Raw genomic sequence first — 26,124 nt, 5'->3', positions numbered from 1 at the left:
CTATTGTATATTATACCAGGGCTATTGCCATCTGTTACTCCAGATAATCAGTGCAAGCACTAGTCTCCAGGCATCATCTGTACAGTTGTCGCTCTCCAAACGTTTTATTATTTCATTTGGTTTTTTATCTTGTGATGTGATTTGCGTTTACTCTCGATATGAGACACAATCTTGGAATGTTAGCTTTGTGTCCTATGAAGTCTAGGTTACATGAGACCTAGTAAAACCATCGGGATGAATTATTTTAACATTTCAGTTTCTTAAACACCTCCCCCTCCACTGTCCCCCTGCCTCCTCCTATCCCCAAAAGAGAGGGTTTTTCTCTCTAGATTAAATGACAGGAGAATAATTATCTTTCCAGATGCTTTCTAAAAATCACAGGAAGCTCAGGAGGCTACAGGTTAGCTTACATTCTAGTATATTATTTGAAAAGTATTGACAAATTTTGACCTATTCAGATAACGTACTTTGCCTCAGATATTTTTTCGGTAGTTTTGTGATAAGATTAGAACCTTCAAAGAAGCTTGTTCCTTCAAAAGGAACCAGACTATAGAACCCTCCAAACTAAGCCTCTATTTTATAAACATCCACTAAAACAAAACGACAAAAAGGTAAGACTCTGTGGCTTTTCATTTCACTTCCAACACATCGCATCACAAGTTTATTATAATCAATCCAATGATGATGAATTGGGTGAGGGGGGTAGGGTTGGGGACTGGTGTTGAAGAGGGGGAGAGCTAGCAAGATCAAGAAACCAGAGGAATCATAGCCAGAAACATTACTATCGAGTTCAGATGGTGAGAAGAGCCATAAATTTAGTCAAGAAATTATAAAACAAGAAGCTACGCATTTTTTTGTAATCAAGCAAATTTAAACTTGTAGGGAAAATGGGGCCGAAAATATTACTGAATATAGCTGCACGGTTTAGTCCATATTAGTGAATATAATGCGCACATTGTCGTTCATACATTACACACAAAAAACCCAGAGAGTTGAGGAAATATGATATCACTTTCACAATACAAAACTAAGCCAGTGAGCCATTTGCTCACCACACTTGAGAAAAACATCCTAGGTTGCACTGAAGCCAAATAACATAAAAGTCGACAAACAAGAAATTTGTCACCCGTGTGTAATATATGTTTCTTTTGCATTCATTTTTATACCGCTTCATTGCTTTTCATACAGCTTGTTTGTATTACCATTGCAATTCTGTCATTATGAAAACGTTGTAAAATATCCTAGTATGCTTTTACGACTATTTGGGACATAATGGGAAATTTTCAAATCTATAATGTCAAAAGTAATGAAAGCAATAAACTGATTTTTTTTATTAGTTGTGGTTATACAGCATCTATGACAAGTTTGTGAGGGGGGGGGGGGGGGCAGGATGGTTAGACATATACAGATTTTAGCATTCATCAGAAATAAGATGGGTGTAAAGACAAGGATATCAAGAGAAGTTTTTTGCCTCACCTGAATTGGTTGAAATTAATAAATTTAATTAACTTACACTTGGTAAAGGTTAAAATGGATTTATGTGGTATAAATAAAATAATTAAAATTAAAACGATAAATCTGTGGATTATTAATTGAAAGTTACATGCCACATGAAGAAAAACCCTTGTCTCATTCTTGTTACACATATAATACTTCAAACGACTGTGGAAAAGCTACAAGATTAAAACTAGCAATTTAATCTGATCTAATTTATGACACGTAACGAGAGAAAAGACAAGATGAGATAAAATAAGACTTACCAGACACCTACAGAAGGAAAAACTTAGTCTATCATGATACCGTTTACCCGAATAAATTAATCCATAATTTATTCATTTTTTAACACGATTACAGAGTATCATAGTACCTCATACATAATTTAACGTACACGACAAAACCTTATCTCATGTTAGAAAATATTCCGTTTCTGCTCATGTTTCACATAAAACTCTGGATGAGGGTACATACCCGATATCATATATCTATATATATATATTTCTTTCATAATGCATGGTTGGATAATCCAACATATTGCAATATATACCAATATATATATATATATATATTTAAAGTATCAAGCCATCTCCTAATGATCCATGTTTTGTTCCCCTGGGTTTTCATTCACACCCCTTCACCTGACATGTAATATCTCAGTGACACTAAATAACCCCTGCAATTCTACTTTTAGTTCTACCCCCTCACTATATATCGACCCAATTTCGTATCTGGTATTCCATTTTTTCATGATGTTACGATTCCCTGTTCTAAAATTAAATCCTTATCTATTCGATAAAACTGCCACAAAAGTATTAAGCCCGGCTGTCCACCATCGAAATACAGCAGAGGTCAACTTAGAAGGGACCATACCAAAGCCTCAATGAACCCAAAAGTGCATTCTACATTTATAGCTTAAACTCTACTTGGAAACATGTGACCGATACTTTGAGAATTTGGTGGTTTTTGAAATAATTACTACCATAATCATATTCACACCCTAGAGAGAGAGAGAGAGCTACGTACAGTACATGTGCCCAATGTTTGTAATAATTGTGAAAACATATTTCAAAGCCATTTCAGTTCTTTTGGATCGTGATGGTATCATCATGATAGGGATGTTACGTCTTTCCTTCATGTTATTACTCTACAGTTCCTCATGTTGCTTCATTCAGGTTTTGTTTCACTTATACAAGCTGTACATACCTCTCAATTATTGGGAGCTGACCATGGATCACTTTACAGTTAAGCTATTAAAGAGCGGGTATCATGTGTGGTCCAAATCATGCTCTGCTATCATGTACGTCAAAGGTCTCTTTTACAAAATGATTATGAACATTATTACATTATTTACATCATTTTTATGTACATTATTATCGTGTATTCTATATTATCGTCATACATATTATTAATGTGTACTTTTATATTATCATTGTGTACTTTTATATTACCACTGTGTATTTGTATATTATCCGTGTGTACATTATATTATCATTGTGTATTTGTATATTATCCTCGCGTACTTTATATTGTCATTCTGTATTTGTATATTATCCTTGTGTACTTTATATTATCATTGTGTATTTGTTTATTATCCTTGTGTACATTATATTGTCATTGTGTATTTGTATATTATCCTTGTGAACTTTTTATTATCATTCTGTATTTGTATATTATCATGTACTTTTCTACTAATCATCTTTTACCTTTAATAGTAATCATTAATGTACTTTTATATGATCCATCGGTACTTCATATCATATATATCATTGTAAAAACAAAACCATTAAATTTTAGCTCAATTGCCATGACAACAGCATTCTCTATGCTGTTGCCAGATGCAATTTCACAAAATACCAACAAATTGGAAAATGTAGACCATCGCAAAATAATGCTGAGGATGTGGTTTTGATCAACAGGTGCCACCAGAATATTCCTTTGCTCCATTTTCCGTCTTCACCTGCAAAAATCCCCACAGCTTTGCTTAAAGGAAATTTTTAGTGGCAGTTTATTGGCCATGCATTTTTTTCATCACCAGAGTCCTAGTTCAGGGAGTTTTCATCCTATGATGCAGGAGAGGTGAATTTTTGGACCTTGGGCCGACTTAATCTAATATATTTTGAACAGTGGAGAACGATGAGCGACTGTGATGTCATCGCAGAACTTTGTGTTCAGGGGCTGCAGGGAGACTTTCATTAGCAAGCTACACTGTAGCGAGGAAAGTTCAAATTTCTGGAAGTAAAATAGCGATTTAGATGGGAATTTCCCGGTGAAGTTGCAAGTTTAGCAATCGTTAAAAACGTTCCAGAATTCCCTAACTAGTTCTTCTTTATAATATGTTCTTCAGATATTTAGAGATTTTTTTTTTTTATCACAGCTGTACGGGGAAGTCTGCACACATTCCTGTGTATTGTATCATGGCCAAGCTATTAGAGTGAGATCTGATCGATTCTGAACAATGTGCCGAACTGACGTCACGTCTTAATCTATTCAGTGTTAAAGATTCGATACTTAGGGCGATACAATGACCAAAAAATTATATGACCTAAAGGGACTGGATCCCATTTTTCACTAAAAAATTTGTGTAACCATTGGAGACTGTGACTTGATCCAAACATTGCACGAAGCCTAAACGAAAACACATACTTCGATGACCTATTTGTATTTTATGATCAAAAAAGGATGGAAAATAGGGGCCTCAAACTAGCTTCAAAGGTCACATCTGTCAGGACGAAGCAAAGGTGAATGACAAACATTATATCATAGTGTATAGATCTAACAAGTGAAAGGCAACCCTGACAATAAAATGGGGGGGAAAAAATTCTGCTTCTTCTTCTTCTTGTCCTTGCTCCATCCTTCGTTAGTCGACTTCTGTTTTTTGGCTTTATCATGATTGAATACATATGACAAGTAAGGTATGAGACTGTCTAGATTCCTGAGTGCAAAAAAGGGGAAAGAATATTAAAGAAAGAAGCACTCATGCAAAACACTTTGCAAGTCAAACAAGAGAGGTAGGTGATTGAACTAAGAGGCCCTGCGATGAACTACTGTATACAGGTAAAAAATCTGTCACCTACTAACTCTAGTGACACCAGCAAAAGGTCAGTGGTATTGCCCCAAAACTTTAGCATACAGGTCATAAAGAAATACTACCAAAGGCTTGCATCGACTACCACCAAAAACTTCCTCCTAGAGGTTATGACCCTCAAACCCAGAAATAGATATTGGACAGGTCCAGTGAAGTGGGAAAACCTGTGCAAGGAAGTTGACAATCGAAAGAAAATCCAAAAAGTCTGATGATTGTTGACCATTTTTGGGGGAGGCATTCTAGCATATTTTGGGAGAGTAATTCAAGCATATTTCGGCAGGTTTTTGCTCCTGCAGACCTTGAAAGGTTCATCCAAGTTTTGCTCCCAAATGTGCTAGAGAGCCAATCAAAGCTCTGGCTCTTGCTTTCAAAGTTAAATGAGCCTTTTACTGCAATGCGCTGTAATTTATGTTGCCTTTTCGAGGGCAGTATCTTATATCCCTTATATATAGAGATCCCATATATAAAGAGAGCCAATCAATGCTCTCACACTTGCTTTCAAAGTTAAATGAGCCTTTTACTGCAATGCGCTGTAATTTATGTTGCCTTTTCGGGGGCAGTATCTTATATCCCTTATATATAGATCTCCCATATATATACAGTAGAGAGCCAACCAATGCTCTGGCTCTTTCTTTCAAAGTTAAATGAGCCTTTTACTGCAATGCGCTGTAATTTATGTTGCCTTTTCGGGGGCGGTATCTTATTTCTATTACATTTCGCACTCTTTAGTGCTGTCAGAGAAATTGCTTCTTTCTCCTTCTTTTTTTTCTTTCTGTTTTATAGTGGTGGGTGAGAATTACCTCCAGGAAAGTACGGAAATTCGAAAAGAAAGTTGAAAAAGTCTAAAAGGACAAAGATATTGATAAAATAACCTACAGAAAAGCAACATGCAACGTGGCAAAGTCATCATGTTTCTGAAGTGCAGGAGGTCTACATAAACTCATTGTGCAGGAGGGCTACAGTACCTCACTGTGAGAAACACCTTTCTATAGTGCAGGTGTACAGTACCTCATTGTGAGAATCAAATTTCTCTAGTGCAGGTCAACAGTATCTCATTGTGAGAAACACCTTTCTATGGTGAAGGTCTACAGAACCTCATTTTGAGAATCACGTTTCTGTGGTGCAGGAGGTCTATAGTACCTCATTGTGAAAAACACCTTTCTACCTTATAGTGCAGGTCTACAGGACCTCATTGTGAGAATCAAGTTTCTGTAGAGTAGGTCTACAGAACCTCATTTTGAGAACCCCTATTCTGTGCTGCAGGAGGTCTACAGTTCCTCATTGTGCAGGAGGTTTACAGAACCTCATTGTGAGAATACTGTTTCGATGCAATTGTTTATCCATACTTTTCATACTGTATTAAACAGACGAAGGTCATGAAATTGCTATAACATCTATAAAAGGAAATTCCAGCCATTTATGAGAAGAACTTTAAGACAATGAGATGGGTATTACGGTGATATAGAGTAGTTGATACAGTACATAACAGAGAATAACAAACCAGTCTGTGATATCCAAGACAATGAATTTAATTTCAGGGTTTGTCTCTCAGTTAATTCACACTACCACCACTGTGGGAAGTCAGATCAGAATAAAGGATATCAAATTGACGATTAAATTTATCATCTTTACGGAATAATTCCAGATTTTTTGTCAGAGGGATTTAAAATAAATTTTGTGATGGTACAGTACATTCAGTACTGCAATCCCATTCGTAAACAATTTACTTTTATTATGTAGCTTGACAAGTCAAGTTTCATTTCAAAGCAACAAACTTAGCATTAAAGAGAATTGTTTGTTGTATTGTATTTTTTTTTTCTCAATTATATTGCTTTAAGGTACAAGATTAATACCGATCTACAGTATGTAAAGGTGTCCAACCGACAAAATTTTAAGCGCTGAAGTCAACTCTATATTCACTTGCTCATTTAAGCTTTACTTTAATATATTTTAATTAGATTTAAGAATTTAATTCAGATTAATACTGAGCTATGAAAAAGTGACAAAGTTCCAAAATGTTTAAGACTTAAAGTTAACACTAATCTATCTCATTTGTCCAACTACTACATCGCTCTGGTGGCAAAATAGTATTTCTATTTCTCTCCCTTTTCATTTTTTCGGTAATACCCTAGATTGCTCTCAGATGACCGACCTCCCCATAGCAATAGTATCAGAATATACATTTCAAGGAGCTGCTCCTCTTGACATGTTTTATAGCACTTCCTTCTAGCTCGATCAAGAATTATTCACAGACCATTACTTCAGGTAGCGTAAGATATTAGTGGAATCAAATGTTCCAGTTGACTGACAGGCAATTAAAATTCCCATTTTCGTGGCGCATCTCTCATCGGAGAATGTAACGTTCGCTAATTCCAATGCCTCTTAATTTATTCATAGAAGATTGGCCGGGGTACTAACCTGAATCAGTTTCACTATTGTCTGAAAAAAAACGTTGCTTGCAGCTCTTGTTTGTACATTGTTTAAGGAGACATTGCAACATATTCTTTGGTAATGCATTTTTATGTATTTTTTGTTTCTAAATTTTCTGTTCGATATTTGAAAGTGCAGGTCAGAGACACGTTCCTAAAGGCTTTACGTCTGCGGTCAGAGGCCCGCAGTCTCGTAAGGGCTCTAGTCGGGGAGTGCGACAGATTGTGATGAGCTACTGTACTATAAGTAGAATTTCCCATTTGTCTATTTGATATTTAATGTGCAGTTGTTTGGTACAAATTTCACTTCAACAAACATGGTGCTTTCTTCTCATGATTATAATTTTAGAGCAAGGCTAGGCTACTTTATCTTCCATATCAAAGTGTGGTAGTCTTGCCTTAAGTAGTATCATTATCACTGTTTTGACAAACAACAATGTCAATGATATATGATTTTGTTGCTCTCTCAAATATATGCTAACAACTGCCCACTTTTCCAATTTGTTGATTCATTTCTTTAAAAATCAAAATCACTACTGGTCAGAAAGAACCACTGTTGCAATAAATCAAAACTTGTGTAAATAAGAAGATTTGCATACTATCTACAATGGGGACTGAGCATGTAATTATCATGCAGAGCAAAATATAGAATTCACTAGAGCTACAAAAATTTAATTCATAACCTCCACCCTTTTGCTCCAAGAACACTTGTATGGATGTTTCGCCACACTTACTGTACAGTAGGTTTTCTTTGGTTGGTATCATCTTTAATCTATCATGTACAGTAGGTTTTTTTTCTGCTGGCACTTGATTAAAACGTAGCTTCCTCCTTGCTTCCCACTTTGACAGCTCAAGTTTTTTGTCTTTCTTTTTTTGATAGATTAAAGATGATACCAACCAAAGAAATGCACTTTGTTGAGCACACTCATGGGTAGGCACAATATGCAACATCAACATTATAGGTTCAACGTTGAGGACTAATCCCAAAGAATCCTTAGACGGGGGAAACCACTTCACTAATTACCTATTACTCATTTGCATGTTACTATGCATTCCTTTGATGGCCAATTTACTTTCCTTTGACATCAAGATTCTCTTCTCTTGTTTTTCCTTCTTTTTTTTTTGTAAACGGAAAGTAGATGTCACCTTCAACTGTAAAAAACTTTGACTATAAAATCCGTTTTAGTAAAATTACAAAGAAAATTGAAAGTACCATACTCACAGTGGTTTCCACTTCGCTGGCCGAACGACGTCGGAATAAGAACGAGTAGGGTAATGTATAGAGGGCAGCAGACTGCTATATAAGGAAGATCGTTGTTATTGTCTAATCGATGCACGAGTAAGACCTGCAAGATGACAAAATGAATAACTTGGTTCAGTGATACTTTCTCACTAGGGATCTTCGATCAGGTTCTATAAATCTAGCGACAGAAAAGTCTCTCACAGAGTCTAAGAGTCAAAATAAAATAAAACTGTTAGCAAACTGCCTATCCACTAGAGAGCCTGTGTAGGAGAATGTGTAAAGTAAGTTGGCCTGACGTTTCGATCCTAGCAGGATCTTCTTCAAAGGCTAAATGACAAGTAACAGTAACAGAAGGGACAAAAACACACACAGATTACAGACAGGTTAATGAGCATGGTGAACACAAAGAGATAGATGTAAGGGGATTAGTAGACAAGGGATGGAAAGAAGAAAGAGTCTAAGAGTGATGGAAAAAATGCCTAAGATATTATTTAAATATCTTTTGAAACTTTTGAAACTTAAGGTCTAAGAGGTTTCAATGCTCTTCCCACCACTTGTTAGTACTGGTCAATCTCCTAAACATCTTTAAAAAGTCGCCTCAATACACATTTATTCAAAACTGCTCTTAATTGTTGTAAGTTTTGTCATTTTGAAAAGTTTCAAAAGTTTTATAGTTTAAATTGTTTGTAGTTTTGTAATAGCACCTGTGAATGTTGTAATGATGGATATTGTTGCGCTTTATTATTATTGTTTCATTATTGATATTAATATTAACTTCAAATTTCATGCAACATTAAAACTCAGATCTATAGTTGAGTGGAAAGGAATTCACTTTTCTTGCAAAGTTTAAGGCATTAATTTGTTACAACAGTATACAGTATATATACTGTGCTGTACATATGTTAACACAATACAAATGAAAGACAAGTAAAGTCCTCTGTCTATCTCTGTCTATTCAAAATCAGAAGATCCTTGACCTTGCTGATAGTATGTATTTTTTGTGATGCTTTAAATATCTGCAAACATTATTAGATAAATACCAATGATATCACAAAAGTGCACCTCCTAATATGATTTCGATATCGCTTGGGATGCCAAATGCGTCAATAATTAAGTTAATTAAAGTAAACTTCTTTTTCCTTTTCTTGTTTTCAAATCTGTCACATTTATTTCTGCTCTCCAGCAGTGTAGTAGTGATCTTTGACAGTTAGATCTAATGTCAGTCGAAGACTGAATGACTCTATTCTCCTGTGAGGTGCATAACAAGTCAAAAATTCCTCTTTTTTTTATATATATATATATATTTTTGGGGGATGTCTACAGCACATTCAATTCTCTCCAGTTGTTTCCTTTATCAGTTCTTGAAGACTGAAAGAGCCGGTGCACCTTCAAAAATATGATCTGAGATATTAAAATGATGTGATATATTGTACAATTCTGATGAATATTCAGTGTGATATTTGCATATTAATATCAAGCCTTTTAAACTGACATTTGTAATCGTATAATGCTCAAGATAAAGTTACCATTTTAGATCTATCTATGGAAGACTAAAGTCTGTGGGTAATTGTACAGTAACTCTCCAGATAACATTCACATTTTATTCTTCTGTTCAATATATGGCGCCTACAGTATATATATTGTAACTGTATAGATAAACAGAAGCATGGTGGGCTCATAATTGACGCACTTAAGGATTTGATCAACAATGTCCATCAAGGAAAAATCAAAATCACTCAACTGTATGCATTTTTCATATATATATGTTTAGTTCCTCAGAAATCCAATGATTTCAAAATATTTATTGTTCTGTGCCTACACAATGTACAATTCAGCAGAATTTGACCACAAAATGTCTGCCATGTCAAGTTTCTTCATACACCCAAATTGACACATTCGTCGAAAGCTAAACTGTAATTTTTGTGTAAGTATACATCAATTGACTGTGGATGCTTTTTGCTATGCTCTGAGCCCCTAAGCTCAGATAGGGCAGGTCCCAGAGAGTAGTGGTATTAAATTGAGGTAATTTTGGTTATTTTTAGGGAGTAAGATTTTCAGATGCCAAAAATACATGCAAAACTGGGGAGAAGGGTGCTAAAAGCTTAAAAAAAAACACAATTTGGTCATCATGTACCTGAAAAGGATTCAAACTCATGAAGTATGTAACACTGTTTGGCTGCAAAAAGTTTAGGTTGCCTGCTGTATCATTGCTAGTAATAATTGATGGTGCATCAATTACGAAGGTGCGTCAGTTATGAAGCCTTAACTATGCTGTACATGGTTTTGCAAGAGTACTGCAAGTAGACTGAAAAAGTTACATTAAAATTCAAACATGTGGAATATTAATGAGTTGATATCTTGGCTACAATATCAACAGTCAGTTTGAAAGAACAAAGAATTGGTGAAAGTGCAGGGAATCAAACCCTTTGTGACTGTCAAATCTTGCAATGTGTTTTACCAACATGAATATAACACTGAAAGGATCCCTACTGTATATGTTAACATCATTGTGGCAAAAAGCCCTTTCCTTTACCGTCTGTGCCATGAGGTCACACTAAATAACACAGTAAGCCACAATGCCCAACTGATGATGACCTAACTCAGCCATTGTTGTTAAGTGCCTGTAAATCATGGATAGTGGTGCAGGCGCGTAGCCAGGAATTTGCCAAGGGAGGGGCGAAACTGTAGATTCGGCATTGCAAACTATCTAAGCCTAGCGCCACCATGTTGGCGCGAAGCGTACAAGAAAATTTTGACTGAAAATGCCTCCCAGATTGCTGGAAATGGCACTTCCCAGGCCTTGTTAGTTGCATCTTAGCATTTTCTCTTTTGAAAATACTAGCGATATCATAAAAACATTAAAAAAAAATTTTTTAAATATGCTCAAGGGGGGGCGGCTGCCCACTTCGCCCCACCTTGGCTATGCGCCTATAGTTGTGCAGTATGCCTGTAGATGCTAAAGACTACGGTACATATACGACAGACCAAGATATTGCCAGTTTTAAGTCACATCTGTATCAGTTGGGAAACTGAACAACATTTTATGTAGTCGGTCAATGTAGTCGGTCAATGTAGTCGGTCAGTCAGTCAGTCAGTTGTAACTGGTTAGTCGGTCAGTGTAGTCAGACAGTCGGTCAGTCAGTTGCAGCTGTTTAGGTCAGTCAGCCAGTCCGTCAGTCAATCAGTCAGTGAGTTGTAACTGAATAGTCGGTCAGTGTGGTCACTCAGTCATCCAGTCAGTCAGTAGTAGCTGATTAGTCGGTCAGTGTAGTGGGTCAGTCAGTCAGTCAATTATAGCTGATTATTTGGTCAGTATAGTCAGTCAGTCAGTCAATCAGTCGTTCGGACAGTTGTAGCTGGTTAATTGGTCAGTCAGCCAGTCAATCAGTCAATCAGTCAGTCAGTTGTAACTGAATAGTTGGTCAGTGTAGTCGGTCAGTCAATCAGTCAGTCAGTACAGTAGTAGCTGATTGATCGGTCAGTGTAGTGTCAGTCAGTCAGTTATAGCTGATTAGTTTGTCAGTATAGTCAGCCAGTCAGTCGGTCAGCTGCACCCGATTAGTCGGTAAGTTGTAAGTCTGTAGTTTGCAGTTCACGACGATAACAAACTAAATAACGGTGGAGTGGTGTTTCACTGTACAACTATATTGTTTCCCTATGTTTACACTATGAAATCAATTTGTCACAGAATTGTTCTCCTTTTGTGACTAGTACTGCAGTGCAAACATCGGCTTACAGGAGGCAGCAGCTTGAGAAAAAGTGTCTGATTTCAGTAACCTACAAAGAAGTACTTGTGAACCTTCTAATAAATACGCCAGACATCTCGGTATTGTAAATCAAGGACGAAGAGGAAGCGTGTTCGCTTAAAGCTTCGCTTGTAAAATCAGGATTGTTAACTACAAGGAGGATGATATCTAATGACTCGATCCATCCTCAGGAAATTTACAACTTATGAAATCTTCACCATTGAATGCAAGTTTTTAGTCCTTTAGAATGATACTCTCAGAAACGTGAGTTTGATTTTAATAAGGATGAACAGAGCTTTCTGGAAGCATGAAAAAAGTGTTACATTTTTTTCTACTCCCACAGAAAAATTGAGAAAAGTTTGAAAAAGAAATTTAAAAAAAAATAAATAAATCAACAACAACAAGAACAGCAGGAAAATAATAAAGTAGAGGTTAGAGAATACACACAAATTTTAAACTGCAATTATGCTAAGCAATCACGTGAAAGCTGACGATTTGACCTACGGAATTTATGGCTGAAGTTGACAGGAGAGGGAATTATTGTTGATGGGAGTACAAAGTCTAACAGTCAGTGTGTACGGGTATATTTAGTCAATCTTCTCATCTAACCAACTATATCTGTAGAAGGATTGGGTATTGCATAAACTCTGGGAAATTTGCCCAAAATCACAGAGAAATATGAGTGTTACTGAGGCAACCGTTTTGCATTGATTTTTGGTGAATTGTGATTACTATTCGATATGTACAGAACCTATCATGATACACTCTAGTCATGTTTTAATTTACAACAACAAAATGAATAACTTTTTAAAACAAAAAGCCTGGGTTGTTTTCCAGTTTTGCCTATTACAATTGTGTGGCTCAGTACTACTTTTCACATGTGATTATGTAAACTACTGTATATATGTGATTGAGCGGTGGCACTTTTATATCTTAATGGTATTAAATTACTGTCGTTATGACTCATTAACCTTCATTCATTGCGCAAACACATTAGCACGGTATCTTGGATTAATTTCAACCGTAGACTGTAGGAATACCGGAGCTGCAACGCTAGATAGAACCATGGCAAAATTAGCGAGTAAAAGTAAAAGATCTTCACTCCCTAGTTGCCAGAAGATTTGCAAGACTTCTAGAAACAAGTGGCTGTGTCCACAGAAATATCCTTACCTGTGCTGTACAGTACATGTGTACTGTGTACTGTGTGCTGCATGTGTGTGTGTACTGTATGTAAAGAATATGTCACATGTGGTATGACAGGTATATGATAACTTATTAAAGATCAACACACCAGCAAGAGGTAATTCTGTGTAAATTGTCAGATTTAGAGTGCACCCTGTACAATAATAATATGTACGTAAGACACTCTCACTGACAGTTATAGAAAGCCATTAACACACATTCACACGGTAAGTAGAATCACTGTGGCTTAGTGGTACGGATGTACTGTAGGTCTGAGACACCAAGGTTTGGGTTCGATTCGTACCTAAGCTTGATGACTCCCAAGAGGACGAAATCGGACCATGAAGTGGAGTTTCTCTGGTGTGTTGATCTTCAATAAATATTCTCTGTCTACAATTGTAAATATTTCAGAAATTTATATAATCGGAATCATGACACCCACTGTGTAAATGGTTTCAAAACTCGTATGACTACATAAAGGTCCTCAGTGTTGGCCCCAAATTACAGTTCACCAGAGATCGGTAGAAATTATGCTAGTTTTTTCAACATATTTTCATGGACTCTGATCCTCCCAAATTTAGTTCCAGCGATTGAGGGATGAACGATAGAAAAACTATTGACCAGCTGGCGTTTCAGTGGATACTGTACCTACTTTTATAGTGACATTAAAATGATTTTTTCTTTTGTAATTTGAGCATGGTGGCCATTATCTAATTTTCTAGCATATTTGGGGGCAATACTGATGACCGTTACACATGTAGACCAGACTTTGATGTAGCTACTTTATTTACCCGGTATGATCACTCAAAATTTATAACTTAGTTTCACTATCATGAAAAGCGCCGGGTGTTCAACGTTCCATGAACGATCATGTTGCAGCGATTTCTAATTGACATGGGATTTTTTTATATCGCCCTTGTTTCAAAGAACTTCAGAATTCTCACTTCTCACGCACAGACTGGTATGACCTTTAACTGCCATTTATCTGCTAGATTTTGAATGAGCCATGATATCAGCTTTATACGTATATAAAGAATGAGTGGCACGCTATCCTGCAGTCAGTGAAGATCCAGGGCGGAGAGAAAACCTCAGGAGTCAGGACCCTGGATGAAGGGGAACGAGTCACTACCTTCTTACTCAAAGTAGGCATGAGCCGTAACTACGAAGCCAAAGCTGGTTTTATCACCAAAGGCTAGACATACCACAATGCCAAAGACAGAATATGAAAATACAAACATTTTACAAGACTTAATTTTGTACTCTATATTATAAAAGGAAGGCATTAACTTCAATCTTGTGAAACTCAATACATTCCACCTAACCAATCACATTCCCCCACCCCCCTCCACTGCCCTGTCCACTGCCCTGTCCACTTATGATTGTCTGCACAAAGTCACGATCATCAATCGATGAAACAAGTCACTTTCTCTTTAATTTATTTGTTGCATTATATTTTGCTTTAAATAGAAGACTTTATACATTCAACCTTAAGTGTTACCCTAGTGATGAACAAAACTGTAACAAGCTTCCTTTTGATTAAAGACTTTTTGACTCTTTGGCTTTCAGCAAAGCTGTATCCCAACTCAGAAGAATAGATGCTCTAATTGTATATCGATCAAATATATACACTGTACTGTATACCTTACACAGTGTGGCACATGAAAGGCAAATGCACTAAAATGACATGTCAATGGATTGAAATACAGTATACTCACCTCAAAGGTTAAAAGAGGGACAACCAGGGCAAGGGCCCCTACGGCTGCTCTTAAGTGGGCCCTCCTCTGTTCAGCCATGAGATCTGGGGCCCTGAGAATTAGTATGGACCAAATGATGTAATAGAGCACAATGAGGCACATTAGACAGGTGAGAATCCAGACAGGAATGAAGACAGCCTGAAAGTAGAAAGGAGCAGTTCAGTTACAATGGACGTAATGTATACATCAACCGAACCGAACCGTATACATCAACCGAACCGAAATGGTTTAACCACTTGAAGAAACCAAGAGAGTTAGTTGACTTACTTTAGTGAGGCCACAGCACCAGTTTACATACACATACATAAGAACATTAAACAGAAAAAACTTATTATTAAAGTGGAGTGACCATTAATGACTTCAAGTGATCAGCTAGGTTCTTGCACAGTCTTTAATCCTGATCAAAGTAGGAAGTTCATCCAAGCATTTATTTGGGCAGTAATCATGTTTACAAGGTTTTCAGTTTTTTTTCTTCTTACTTTCTTTGATCGCAGATGACCTTTGACCTCTACCAATTTCGATAGGATTCTTGTATGATGAACACACAAACTATGAACTTCAAACTAAGATTTTCCTTTTGAGTTTGATCGTGTATTTTCCTACTTGGATCAGATCTGAATCAGCCTGTTGTGGTTTTTATTTAGGTCGGGTAACTTTGACAATCTAAACGTTTATTAGCAGTGATACATGAAAGCATTCATATGCTAATGAATGTTTGTCTGCTTGGTAGATCTACTGTAAGCAGCCCTATTCAAATTATTTCCACAGAAAAAGAGCCTGTGAAAGTTTTGCCCAACAAGGTAGAACCTAATAAAAGCCCAAATCTGACATACAGTATATGCACATATCTTGCATTAATACTCTTAACATGTCGTAAATTTCACACAAACTTTGTGTTTTAAGCATTACTGTCCAATTATCATACTACTCTAGCTGTGATAACTTCCTACATAAATCCATTTTTTATGTATTTTTATTTATGTGAGATGCCAACATTTTGTAATTTTCCCCCCCGCTTTTCATCACCTTGTTTTTTACGAAAAATTATGAATATAAATTGGAAAGAACATGAAACGCAGTTTATAGGGCACCCTTGGTGTTTTGAATTTGCATGTATCCTAGGACATGAATGTAGGGTATATATTCAACCTCTTTAAGTATGATTTATGATTCATGTATAAATGTGTGTCAGATTCTAACTCATGGATTGATTGCCGGTAGCATATTTTATGTGGAGATTGTATGCATCAATTTCAAGGTAAATCCAATAAAGTTCTTGAAGTATATATATTTTTTCGCTCCCTGCTTTCTTTAGCCGTTGTCAATAAGTCTCTCGCAAATAAATAGAATATTAAAAGTGTGAATTATCATCATCAAATGATTCACGGCTCCTCAGATCTATGTTTTCTATTATGCTATTAAATTTACAGTTTTTATCACATTTTCTAGTCCGGGCCTTCAATTGTATGTACAGTAGGTGCTTATAGGATCAATATTCAAAGGTTGAATGGATGTTAATAAAAATGAAACCAAAATATTTGGTGGCATTTGAAGCAATGAGGCTTAGCAATCGGGAGGTTCGGGGTTCGATTCCCGGCCGGGTCATAGTAAAATGGGTTTTTCATCCAAGCATCCAGAGTTATCCCATCTGAAATGACTTTCTAAATTGAAAAGATTCCAAATTTGAGTTAAAATGTTGAATTGGAAGCCACCCGACGTGTAAGTTGTAATCCATAAGCCCTTGCGGGTTTCTCCCACATTTGTGGTCGCTTAAGCGTCGTAAAAATAACTGCTGATTATTATTATTATAACATAAAAAGAACGTTGACTGATTTTACCCCAAGTGTCTTTAAGAACAGCCATTTATATTCAAAATGGGTTTCCTAGAATCTCTGTTATAATCCTGTTAATCTTTCAAACTTCTAATCCTCCATCTTATTACTGATTTATTCATGTTTTCATGATTTTACATTTTTACATCTTTTATGCATCATTATTATGTGTCCTATTTATAAATTTTGTAAATTTATACTGGAATAAAAAAATTGAAAAAAAAAATTTAACTGACATTAAAGAACAGTTCTGTGAACAATTAAAAATCAGATCGGTTTATTAATTTTTCCTTCCTCAATAGTTCATGTGAACCCATGGATGATAAGGTTTAATATAAGATGTTAAGGGTAAAAAATGTGGTTGAGTAGATCTTAAAAGAGCATTAACTAAAAAAAAAACAGGTTGATAGATAATGACATATCATAATTAAAAATTTGTTGTTGTTGGAAGGGAGATGGAAGCGGGAGGTGGAGAGAGAGAGGGAGAGCTGCACAATTGTAAAGGAACAGTACCATCAATTAAAGTGGGAGACCGATGCTTGAAAGTGTTAACTTAACTGATTAAACCTCAAGATCAAGGATAAACTTTACACTTCACCGCCATTGAGTACTTATGAGACTATATGTTGAGAACTTATGAGTACTATAGCTGAGTACAAGTGAGTACTATAGTTGAGTACTTATGAGACTATATGTTGAGTACTGACAGTATGAGTACTATACATGTAGTTGAGTACTTAAATGATTACTATAGTTGAGTAATTATGAGACTTTATGTTGAGTACTGACAGTATGAGTACTATCGTTGAGTACTTATAAGTTGAGTACTTATGAGACTATACTGTATGTTGAGTACTTAAGAGTAATTATGAGACTATATGTTGAGTACTAACAGTATGTGTACTATAGTTGAAGTACTTATGAGAATATATGTTGAGTACTTATGAGTTGAGTACTTATGAGACTATACTGTATGTTGAGTGCGTATGAGTACTTATGAGACTATATGTTGAGTACGAACAGTATGATTACTATAGTTGGGTACATATGAGACTATATGTTGAGTACTTATGAGTTGAGTACTTATGAGACTATACTGTATGTTGAGTACTTAAGAGTAATTATGAGACTACGATATATGTTGAGTACTTTCAGTATGTGTACTATAGTTGAGTACATATGAGACTATATGTTGAGTGCTCATGAGTTGAGTACTTATGAGACTTTACTGTATGTTGAGTACTTATGAGTACTTATGAGACTATATGTTGAGTATTAACAGTATGATTACTATAGTTGAGTACATATGAGACTATATGTTGAGTGCTCATGAGCAGGGGTTTAGGCAGCCAGGCAGCCAGCCTTCCAGCTGTGTGTAGCACGGCCGGTTTTGCAAAATGACAGCCTATTTCTCTGTGCACAGCTTGCAAAATATATATGAAGCCGTACAAAGTTTCCACTACTGAGTACGCAAATATACAGAGTCACAGAAATGAGACAACGATGTCAATATTGTATTGGTTTTCTTTTTTTTTTTTGTTCCAGACTTTCCCTAATTTAACAAAAGTTTCTACGGGAACGTTGCCCCTTTAATCCCACAAGGGCCCCTAAAGCTGGGCCCTTGAACCCCGCCGTGAGTACTTCACCTTGCTTAATACAATACATTTACTAGTTTATTGAGTATGGATATGAGTACAGGCATATAAGATGCTAGAATATGCTAGAAGACAAGTTACAGGTATGCATGAACTCAGAAACGGTTTGCCTCTACTGTAGTTATAAAATTTTTACCCCTTTGCAGAGATTGCGCAGATGGAAATTCTATATGGACAAAATATATATTTGGTATTTTGACCAAAACGATGGAGTCAAAAACATGAATAGAAGGCATGCACAAACAAACGTTGACCTCAAGATGTACAGTAATTAGGCCTATTGAGATACAATAACAATAATAATAAAACTAATTAATTTAACCAAAATAATAATAATACTATAAACACCATGAATAACATTCGCTGGACTGGTACAGTCATGGACTCTTCTTACATACAGTAGTCTAATGAAGGATGATAAGAGGGTATTGGTTAAATCGGTGATTCCTTCGAACCACTCGCTTTGCTATTCGCGAAATGTTATTCTTCGACAGACATTACATAAGGTATTAATTCATATTGACTCTATGAAATGCATATAAATACAGCAAAAAAGCCTTACAATATAGTGCCTACAGTTTATGAAAGGAGAGGTCAAGATATTTGTCTGTACATGGATCCAAGACCAAGTAATGTTCCTTCATATCATTGACAAACGTGTAATGTCTATTTTTCTTCTTTTTTACATATTCCTTCGATCTCTACTAATGGGCCAAAATTTTGACAAATAAGTACACGTTTATGATTGTCTGATTATTCCAACCTGATAATGGGTAATTGTGTTTTTTTTTTTGGCTTTTTTTTTAATTTTTTTTTATTTGTTTGGCTCATGACCAGTTGTCCAAGGCAACCAAAAGTTATTAGTTGTTGACATCAAATTCACATATTATTGTAACTAAATACAGTACCCCCAAAATAGGTTAAAAGATATAAATTTGTGTCACCCACTAAGCTGGTGTTCTATTCACTTTACCAGGTAGTTTACATATTTGGTCATAAAATCGTCATATTTTGCTACATATTGATTCAGACAATCATAAAGTATGGGCAGCTGGATATTCAAGGGAAAACCAAAATAATATCATTAAAAATGTGCACTGTTGATAGCACACACAAAAAATGAGTGATCAGACCATTAAGATTGTATGCATACTGAGGCTTTAAACGATTCTTGCCATTGACAGTGATATGACAGAAACAATGTTAATATCGAATGTGTTAATGAGCGACAGAAGACCTTGACTAATTATTGACGACTAGCTACAGTACTTTAAGTGAAAGAAGTACATATCTGTCTAGACACACAGAAACATGTGTCGTGACTAAACTAAATAAATAAATTTGATGCATAAACTAGTGCTAGTTCAAAAGATGGTTACTAGTACAGGTAAGTACTGTACTGTAAGTTGAATCTCAAATTTTGCGCAGTTTGAATTCATGTACAGACAAATGAAACTGCGTCATTACAAAAAACACTATAGAAAAGGGGCTATTCCAACTTGCATGGGCATACGGGTCGACTATATCTAATTTCAGTTGAACCATGGGCGTTAAGTTAATAAGCAGCAGTGCATATATTTCAATTGTGGCATATTCTGTGCATTCATATCGCACCAAACAACTGTGTAAATGCGAAAAACACATTTGAATACCTCTTTTTTTTCTCTTTTTTTTGTGGAATGCAACAACTATATTGTATATAGTTGGTTCAATGCTTTCAAGGACACACTTCTTGTGACACAAAGTTGAACCACTTCATTATTAATGAAACGACAAAAATTACTGTAAATGTAACCGTACTGGGGTCTTTGGTTTCAAAAGCTGATACAGTATCCTTTTTTAGCCTTCAGTGTTAACGAAACGATAAGACTTACAATTATACAAATTTATTTTCAAGAGGACAATTTTGCAAGGCCGGCAGGGCAAGTAAGGAGGAGATGGATGGACCAATCTCTAGTTCCCCCATGGGTCATTCACTTACACAAATTTGAAATTCAAACTGGCACCCAGTCATTTGACTTTATAGTTAAATACAAATTTATACCAATTTGTATTCCTAGGCGGCCGTGTAGAGTGAGTAGAACGAGAGTACGATTGTTGTGCAAAGACAGGGAAGGAATGGAGTGCATTATAAGTTTAAATGAAGGCTTATCGCTACAAATATTGCAAATGTGTGGTTTACTCAAGATTTATTTTGCCGTATATTTCCAGTATCAAATTCAAGTGATTTAGATGTACAGTAGGTGTAGGCTACTGTAGGCCAAATAACTCTACCATCAATCAGACAAGACCATTTCTCTTACGATTGTCAATAATTCTTTCTTGCTTCCATCTGTTTCTTCAATCCTATTTTTGTATTTTGGCCATTCTTGGGGGAAACGAATCTTCTTTCCCCTTCTTATAAATGACACTTAAGTTTAATAAGAACACAGTACTTTGGAAAGCCTGAGGCCAAAAAACCATTAGAGAAAATTGTGACTGAAATCCGACATAATTCTTGTATATCTATATATATATATATATCTATATATATATCTATACGTTTTCCTGAGAATTATAATCATTCCTAAAGCCTTTCAGAAGATGTGTACATTAGCGCAGGATTTAAACGACCATTATCGCATGCTTAGAACATTACTTCATTTCAGTAAAATATTAAGAAAAGGAGCATTTTCAGAGATGGAACTGACTGCAAACTAAGTTGATAAGAATCCCCTCCACCGTTAGTTATCCAACTAATGTACATTTATGTCACACCATCGAGCCATTTCGAGGGACCTATTAGGTATTCGAAAACCACCAGTTCAGCAATCAATTATCCGCTGCAAATATCAAGATCCAGACACAGAAAAAATGCATTGGGATTACTTTGCATAATTTATTGCTTGTAAAATATTTGACAAAGATGAAATAATGATTTTACAGTACTGAAGCAACATTTTACAGTAATTTTAGTGCAGGAATATTCATACTATTCATTAGTGAAAGCATATCAATATAAGTCAAAGAAATATACAAATGTAACAGTCAGGATTTACTACTTATGTAAACCATTGGTGTGTATTTTTGATCATTTTGACATTTCTTAAGGGGGAGGGGAGGGAAGGGGCAGGCCTAGAAATTTCACATCAGTTTTAGCTACTTGCTAAAAAAAAAAACACAAAGTGCTTCAAAAATCTAAAGGATAAAAACCAGTTTGTACTGACAATTTAGATAACGTGCAGGCTCTTGGGAGCAGGCGCTAAATATTTGTCAATGACAGGAACAGAATTTGTGTGATTATTTGACTCCGATGATCCTAACCTGACTTAGCAAGTGTTTACTAAGCTCTCAAAGTCTAATCGCAGAAATATGCAAGCACCTCTTTTGTTTTATCCTACTGGCAATCAGCAAGTAATTAAAATAAATTGCATCTGTTGAGGCTTGAAATGTAGAAGGGTCCCACATTGATGGAAGGAGGGGGGGTATAACCTAGAAATTCCAGCTATCCCACAATTTTTGGTAGAGCCAAAAAATTACTTCAGTTCAGCTGATCCCCATTACACAAAAACAAAAGGCATAAAATATTCTGAATATTTAGAGTACGTATACATGTTAAAGTTTCAAACCAAAGGGCTAGTACTTTTTAAGTATTTCTAATTATTTTGCTTGGGTGGGAAGGGGGATGGGTGGGGCGGGGGTTATCTTGCATAGTAACTTTATCACATTTTGTTATCCTAAAATGGAAATCACAAATGTCAGTGTGGGGGAGGGCCGGAGGGGAGATCCCTCTATCCTGCTGTTAATCGGCCTCCGGTGCTGTGGCTGAGTGGATAAAGGTGGTGGCATTCAAAGCAATAAGGCTTGGCAATCGGGAGGTTCGGTGTTCGATCCCGACTGGGTTATAATAAGGGTGGGTTTTTCATCCAAGAGCAATCTACAATTTTCCCATCTGAAATGATTCTCTAACTTGAAAAGATTCCAAATTTGAGCTACTGTAAAATGATAAATTGGAAGCCGCCCGACGTGAAAGTTGTAATCCATAAGCCCTTGGGGGATTCTTCTGCCTAAGTGTCGTAAAAACAACTGCCTGATTATTATGATAATATCATTATTATGAGGATTAATCTGAAAGAACAGGCCAGTAAACCGCCATAAATTTGTCTGACTTGTTCAACATTTTTAGGGTCAGCGACTGAAGTTAAGTTATCTCATCAATTTCCCAATCCACACCTCTTCATACAATCCATAACTTTGACAATGAGCCAATGTCTTTAACTTTTTTTCTTTCCTGTTGTTAAAAATAGTTAAACTCCTTAAAGGTCACCAAGAGTCTATTGCCCACTTTTTAACCTGCTAAACTTTGCACAAAGGAATATTTCGATTAATGTTCAATTCTCAATAGAATTTTTAGATCTATTGATGAACCTTGAATGCGACAAATGATTCATGGAACATCTGAGAAAGGCGGGAAAAAAAAGAGGGGAAAAACACAATTTGCTTTGAAAATAAATGGTTAAAAATTGATGATTATAAGTTTAACATTGTAAAAGTCTGCATGTCTGAGTTGAGAAGGAGGTGAGGGGGAGGTGTTGTTATTGCATCAGGGATTATTTCTGCTCTGGGGATTAAAGGACTGACTTTCTCTTCAAAATTTACTTTCTTACTTACTTCCGATCTTTCTGTAATCTTACAGGAAGGATGCCGTACTACTACAAGCCTAAAAGTATTTCATAAAGTCTTTACTCCTTTTGCCTTCGCACTTAATGTACACTGTATATTTTATTATCTCATGTCCTTTTGTTCAGTGATAAGTATGTTAAAGAATGAAGAAATAGCATTAAAAACACAAAAGAAAATGACCTATAAAGAGCCATGCCAACTAAGATAAGATGTGAAAGAACAAAAATGGTGAAACAGGGATGAGGGTCATTTGAATTATTCGAGAGGTTTTGAGCGATACCTCGAGAAGGTCATGATGTCATCAAAAATGGCATTCTCGATTTCTCACAGTGTCCTTGAGTCAATATCAGTTCATCTCATGGCACGCATTTTCAATCCTCTTCGTTCTTTTAAGAGCATTCTACAATATGACTCAAATTGAAGGACATCTGAATCACTAACAGCATAAAAAATTTACAGAAGAAAAGAAGAAAAAAAATATGAAGAATGGACGAGTGTGTAACCTCATATCAATCTCTGATAAAGAATGACAGCACAATTTGATTCATTGGTAGGTGTTTGTACGCACGCATGTTTGACATCAAGAGAAATGGGAGAACCTTTTGGGGGGCCGTTTGGGACTTAACGAGTAACGAATCTGCACCGAGATATTATCCATTCACATATTGACTCACTTGCACCTGAGCTACAGTGTCTTCGAGTACTGGCCAATTGTATTTCCTATCATTTTTGCCCCTTTCATAGAGATAAAAATATTGTTTGCATTATAATTTGTATTGAAATGGACCAAAAGAAATGGTACAAATGTTGAATATGTTTCACAGTGTCATTTACCCCAGCGGTTCGATATGGTGATAAGTTGATAGGTAAAAGAGGGCGGGGAGCTGACTGCAGTATAGGGAGAATTGACATGATTTTGTCACCTACTGTATGGCGTAGAATCAAGGGCAAACAGTTGTAGGAATGGGGGATGGGGGTGGGGACCAGGGACCAGTTTGGGCTAATGTCATCCTTAAGAGGGTGACTTGGAGAGTACATTTCCTTTTTGATATCTTTCAAAATTTATAAACAGACCATCAAAGCACACTACTACTGTAGGTTAATGCTCTTGCCATGCCAGGTTTTGAGAAACTATTTATCATTCACGGGTGAATAAGGCTTCATGCAATTTGGAACCTAAAAATGACAACATATTTGATAGTACAACAACATATAGTCATGATCTTCTACTGCAGTTCACAAACAAAACATAAATTATTCTAGGGGAAATAATATCCTTTTGTGGTTCCACATGGCATGTTCACTTAATATGAATTGCAAAATTCTTTCGGAAACAAAATTACGACTGGATTATGTATGGAATAACATCCTTGGGAGCCCATTAGGTAAAAGATAAAATTCATAGATCATGTTTTGAGAGAGTCATTAGAATTTGCAAAACATGGAAACACATGAACGTGAAATTTAATGAGATGCCATCATCATTCTACAAATTTCTGTTTTTTTTCTGAGGGCGCAATTCAAGAATTAAACATAATGCACACTAAAGGCAAACATTATTAAACAGCAAGATATAAGTTAGAGAGCTAACCAGCACACAAAATGTTCAACCTTGACACTGCTTTAGGTTCAACCTTGACACTACTTTAGGTTCAACCTTGAGACAATTAAGGTTCAACTTTCACACTACTTTTGGTTCAACTTTGACAAAAACTTTATGTTCAACCTTGACACTACTTCACGTTCAACCTTCATACTACACCACGTTCAACCTTGAAACTACTTTACGTTCAACCCGCACTAAAGTGCATGTTCACAGAAGCCAAAAAGGTGCCTCATTTATTCAAAGTTTTTACGATCATCACTACTTTAGGTTCAACTTTCACACTACTTTAGGTTCAACCTTGACACTACTTTAGCTTCAACCTTGACACCTCCTTAGGTTCAACTTTGACACTACTTTACGTTCAACCTTGACACTAATTTACCTTCAACCCACACTAAAGTACATGTTCACAGAAGCCAAAGAAGTGCCTCATTTATTCTCAGTTTTTAGGATCATTTTGCAACGGTATTCCAAACGCAAAATGAACAGTACTAGTTTGGTTAAATTGATGAAAATAGGCAAATAAATACAAAACCTGCTCTCAGAAAGATGGATCCACTTTAAATGATGCACGTACATAAATATGAGAGAGTCTAAAAGTGCAGTTTACGGTCACTGATGCACTTAGAGACACAAAGAAAATCATCAGATTCATGTCTGCCATTTTTACCCCTCTGGCTGTATTTCCTGTAACCCTGAATAGACTTCAACACTACAGTGCAAAGCTATTTCCTCCTCTCAAGGGACTGTCTGACTTAAAAAAAACATCCAGATAAATATTTTCAGGGATTACTTTACGTTCTTGGTCTTTGAAAATATCAGAACTTTTTCAGATTTTATACGGATGTCATTGCCCAGAGACTACATAGAGTACTTGTTCATGCTTCTACAAAAGCAGTCTTTGGGTTTTTTTTTATTAAAAAGTCTATCGATGCAATTTTTATACCAAACTCACTCTCATTAACACATCATTTATTACACAAAATAACTGAATTGAGTTTATTGAATTGAGTAGAAGTATTTCCCAAATAAAAGTCACAAAAAGTCACAAATAAACAAGGATTTCGTTTGGTTGTCAAACATTTTGTTCACCAATGGATTCTACCTAGTTTCTTTTTTTATAAATTATAGTATCATAAACATAAGGGGGTGGGGGGGAAGGAACACGTTTGACATTTTCAAAATTGTTTCCTCTTTATTATCATCCATCAATTTGATTTGAAACTTGATTACAGTGAAAGCAATTATGAGCTGCATATATATCAAGTTTCAGAAGTATATAGATACAAGTTCATTTCACTTCTATACGTTTTACACAGGTACTGTAATTTATCTAAAATTTCACCAACTCAATACAAGAATGTCCTCCTTTGAAGAGGCAAAGGATTGATGTACTGTAGACAGTACAATAATCTTTCTGTCCTCAAAATATA

At 35.9% G+C, this 26,124-nt stretch overlaps 1 protein-coding gene across 2 annotated transcripts in view; it reads right to left on the bottom strand.

Annotated features, from left to right (window-relative positions):
- The window catches only part of LOC139979546 (transmembrane protein 185A-like), a 55,638-nt gene that overhangs the window by 6,140 nt on the left and 23,374 nt on the right, over positions 1-26,124 (bottom strand). The window contains exons 5-6 of one of the 2 annotated variants that reach the window (XM_071990469.1): positions 14,898-15,074; positions 8,234-8,357 (exon numbers count right to left, since the gene is read on the bottom strand). In XM_071990469.1, coding sequence (XP_071846570.1) covers positions 8,234-8,357; positions 14,898-15,074 — 301 coding nt within the window. The remainder of the gene's footprint in view (positions 1-8,233; positions 8,358-14,897; positions 15,075-26,124) is intronic. The other variant, XM_071990470.1, reaches the window with a different exon arrangement.

Source organism: Apostichopus japonicus, chromosome 14 (genome assembly GCF_037975245.1).
Source record: "Apostichopus japonicus isolate 1M-3 chromosome 14, ASM3797524v1, whole genome shotgun sequence".
Taxonomy (NCBI): Eukaryota; Metazoa; Echinodermata; class Holothuroidea; order Aspidochirotida; family Stichopodidae; genus Apostichopus; species Apostichopus japonicus.
This window is presented reverse-complemented; position numbering and strand designations above follow the sequence as displayed.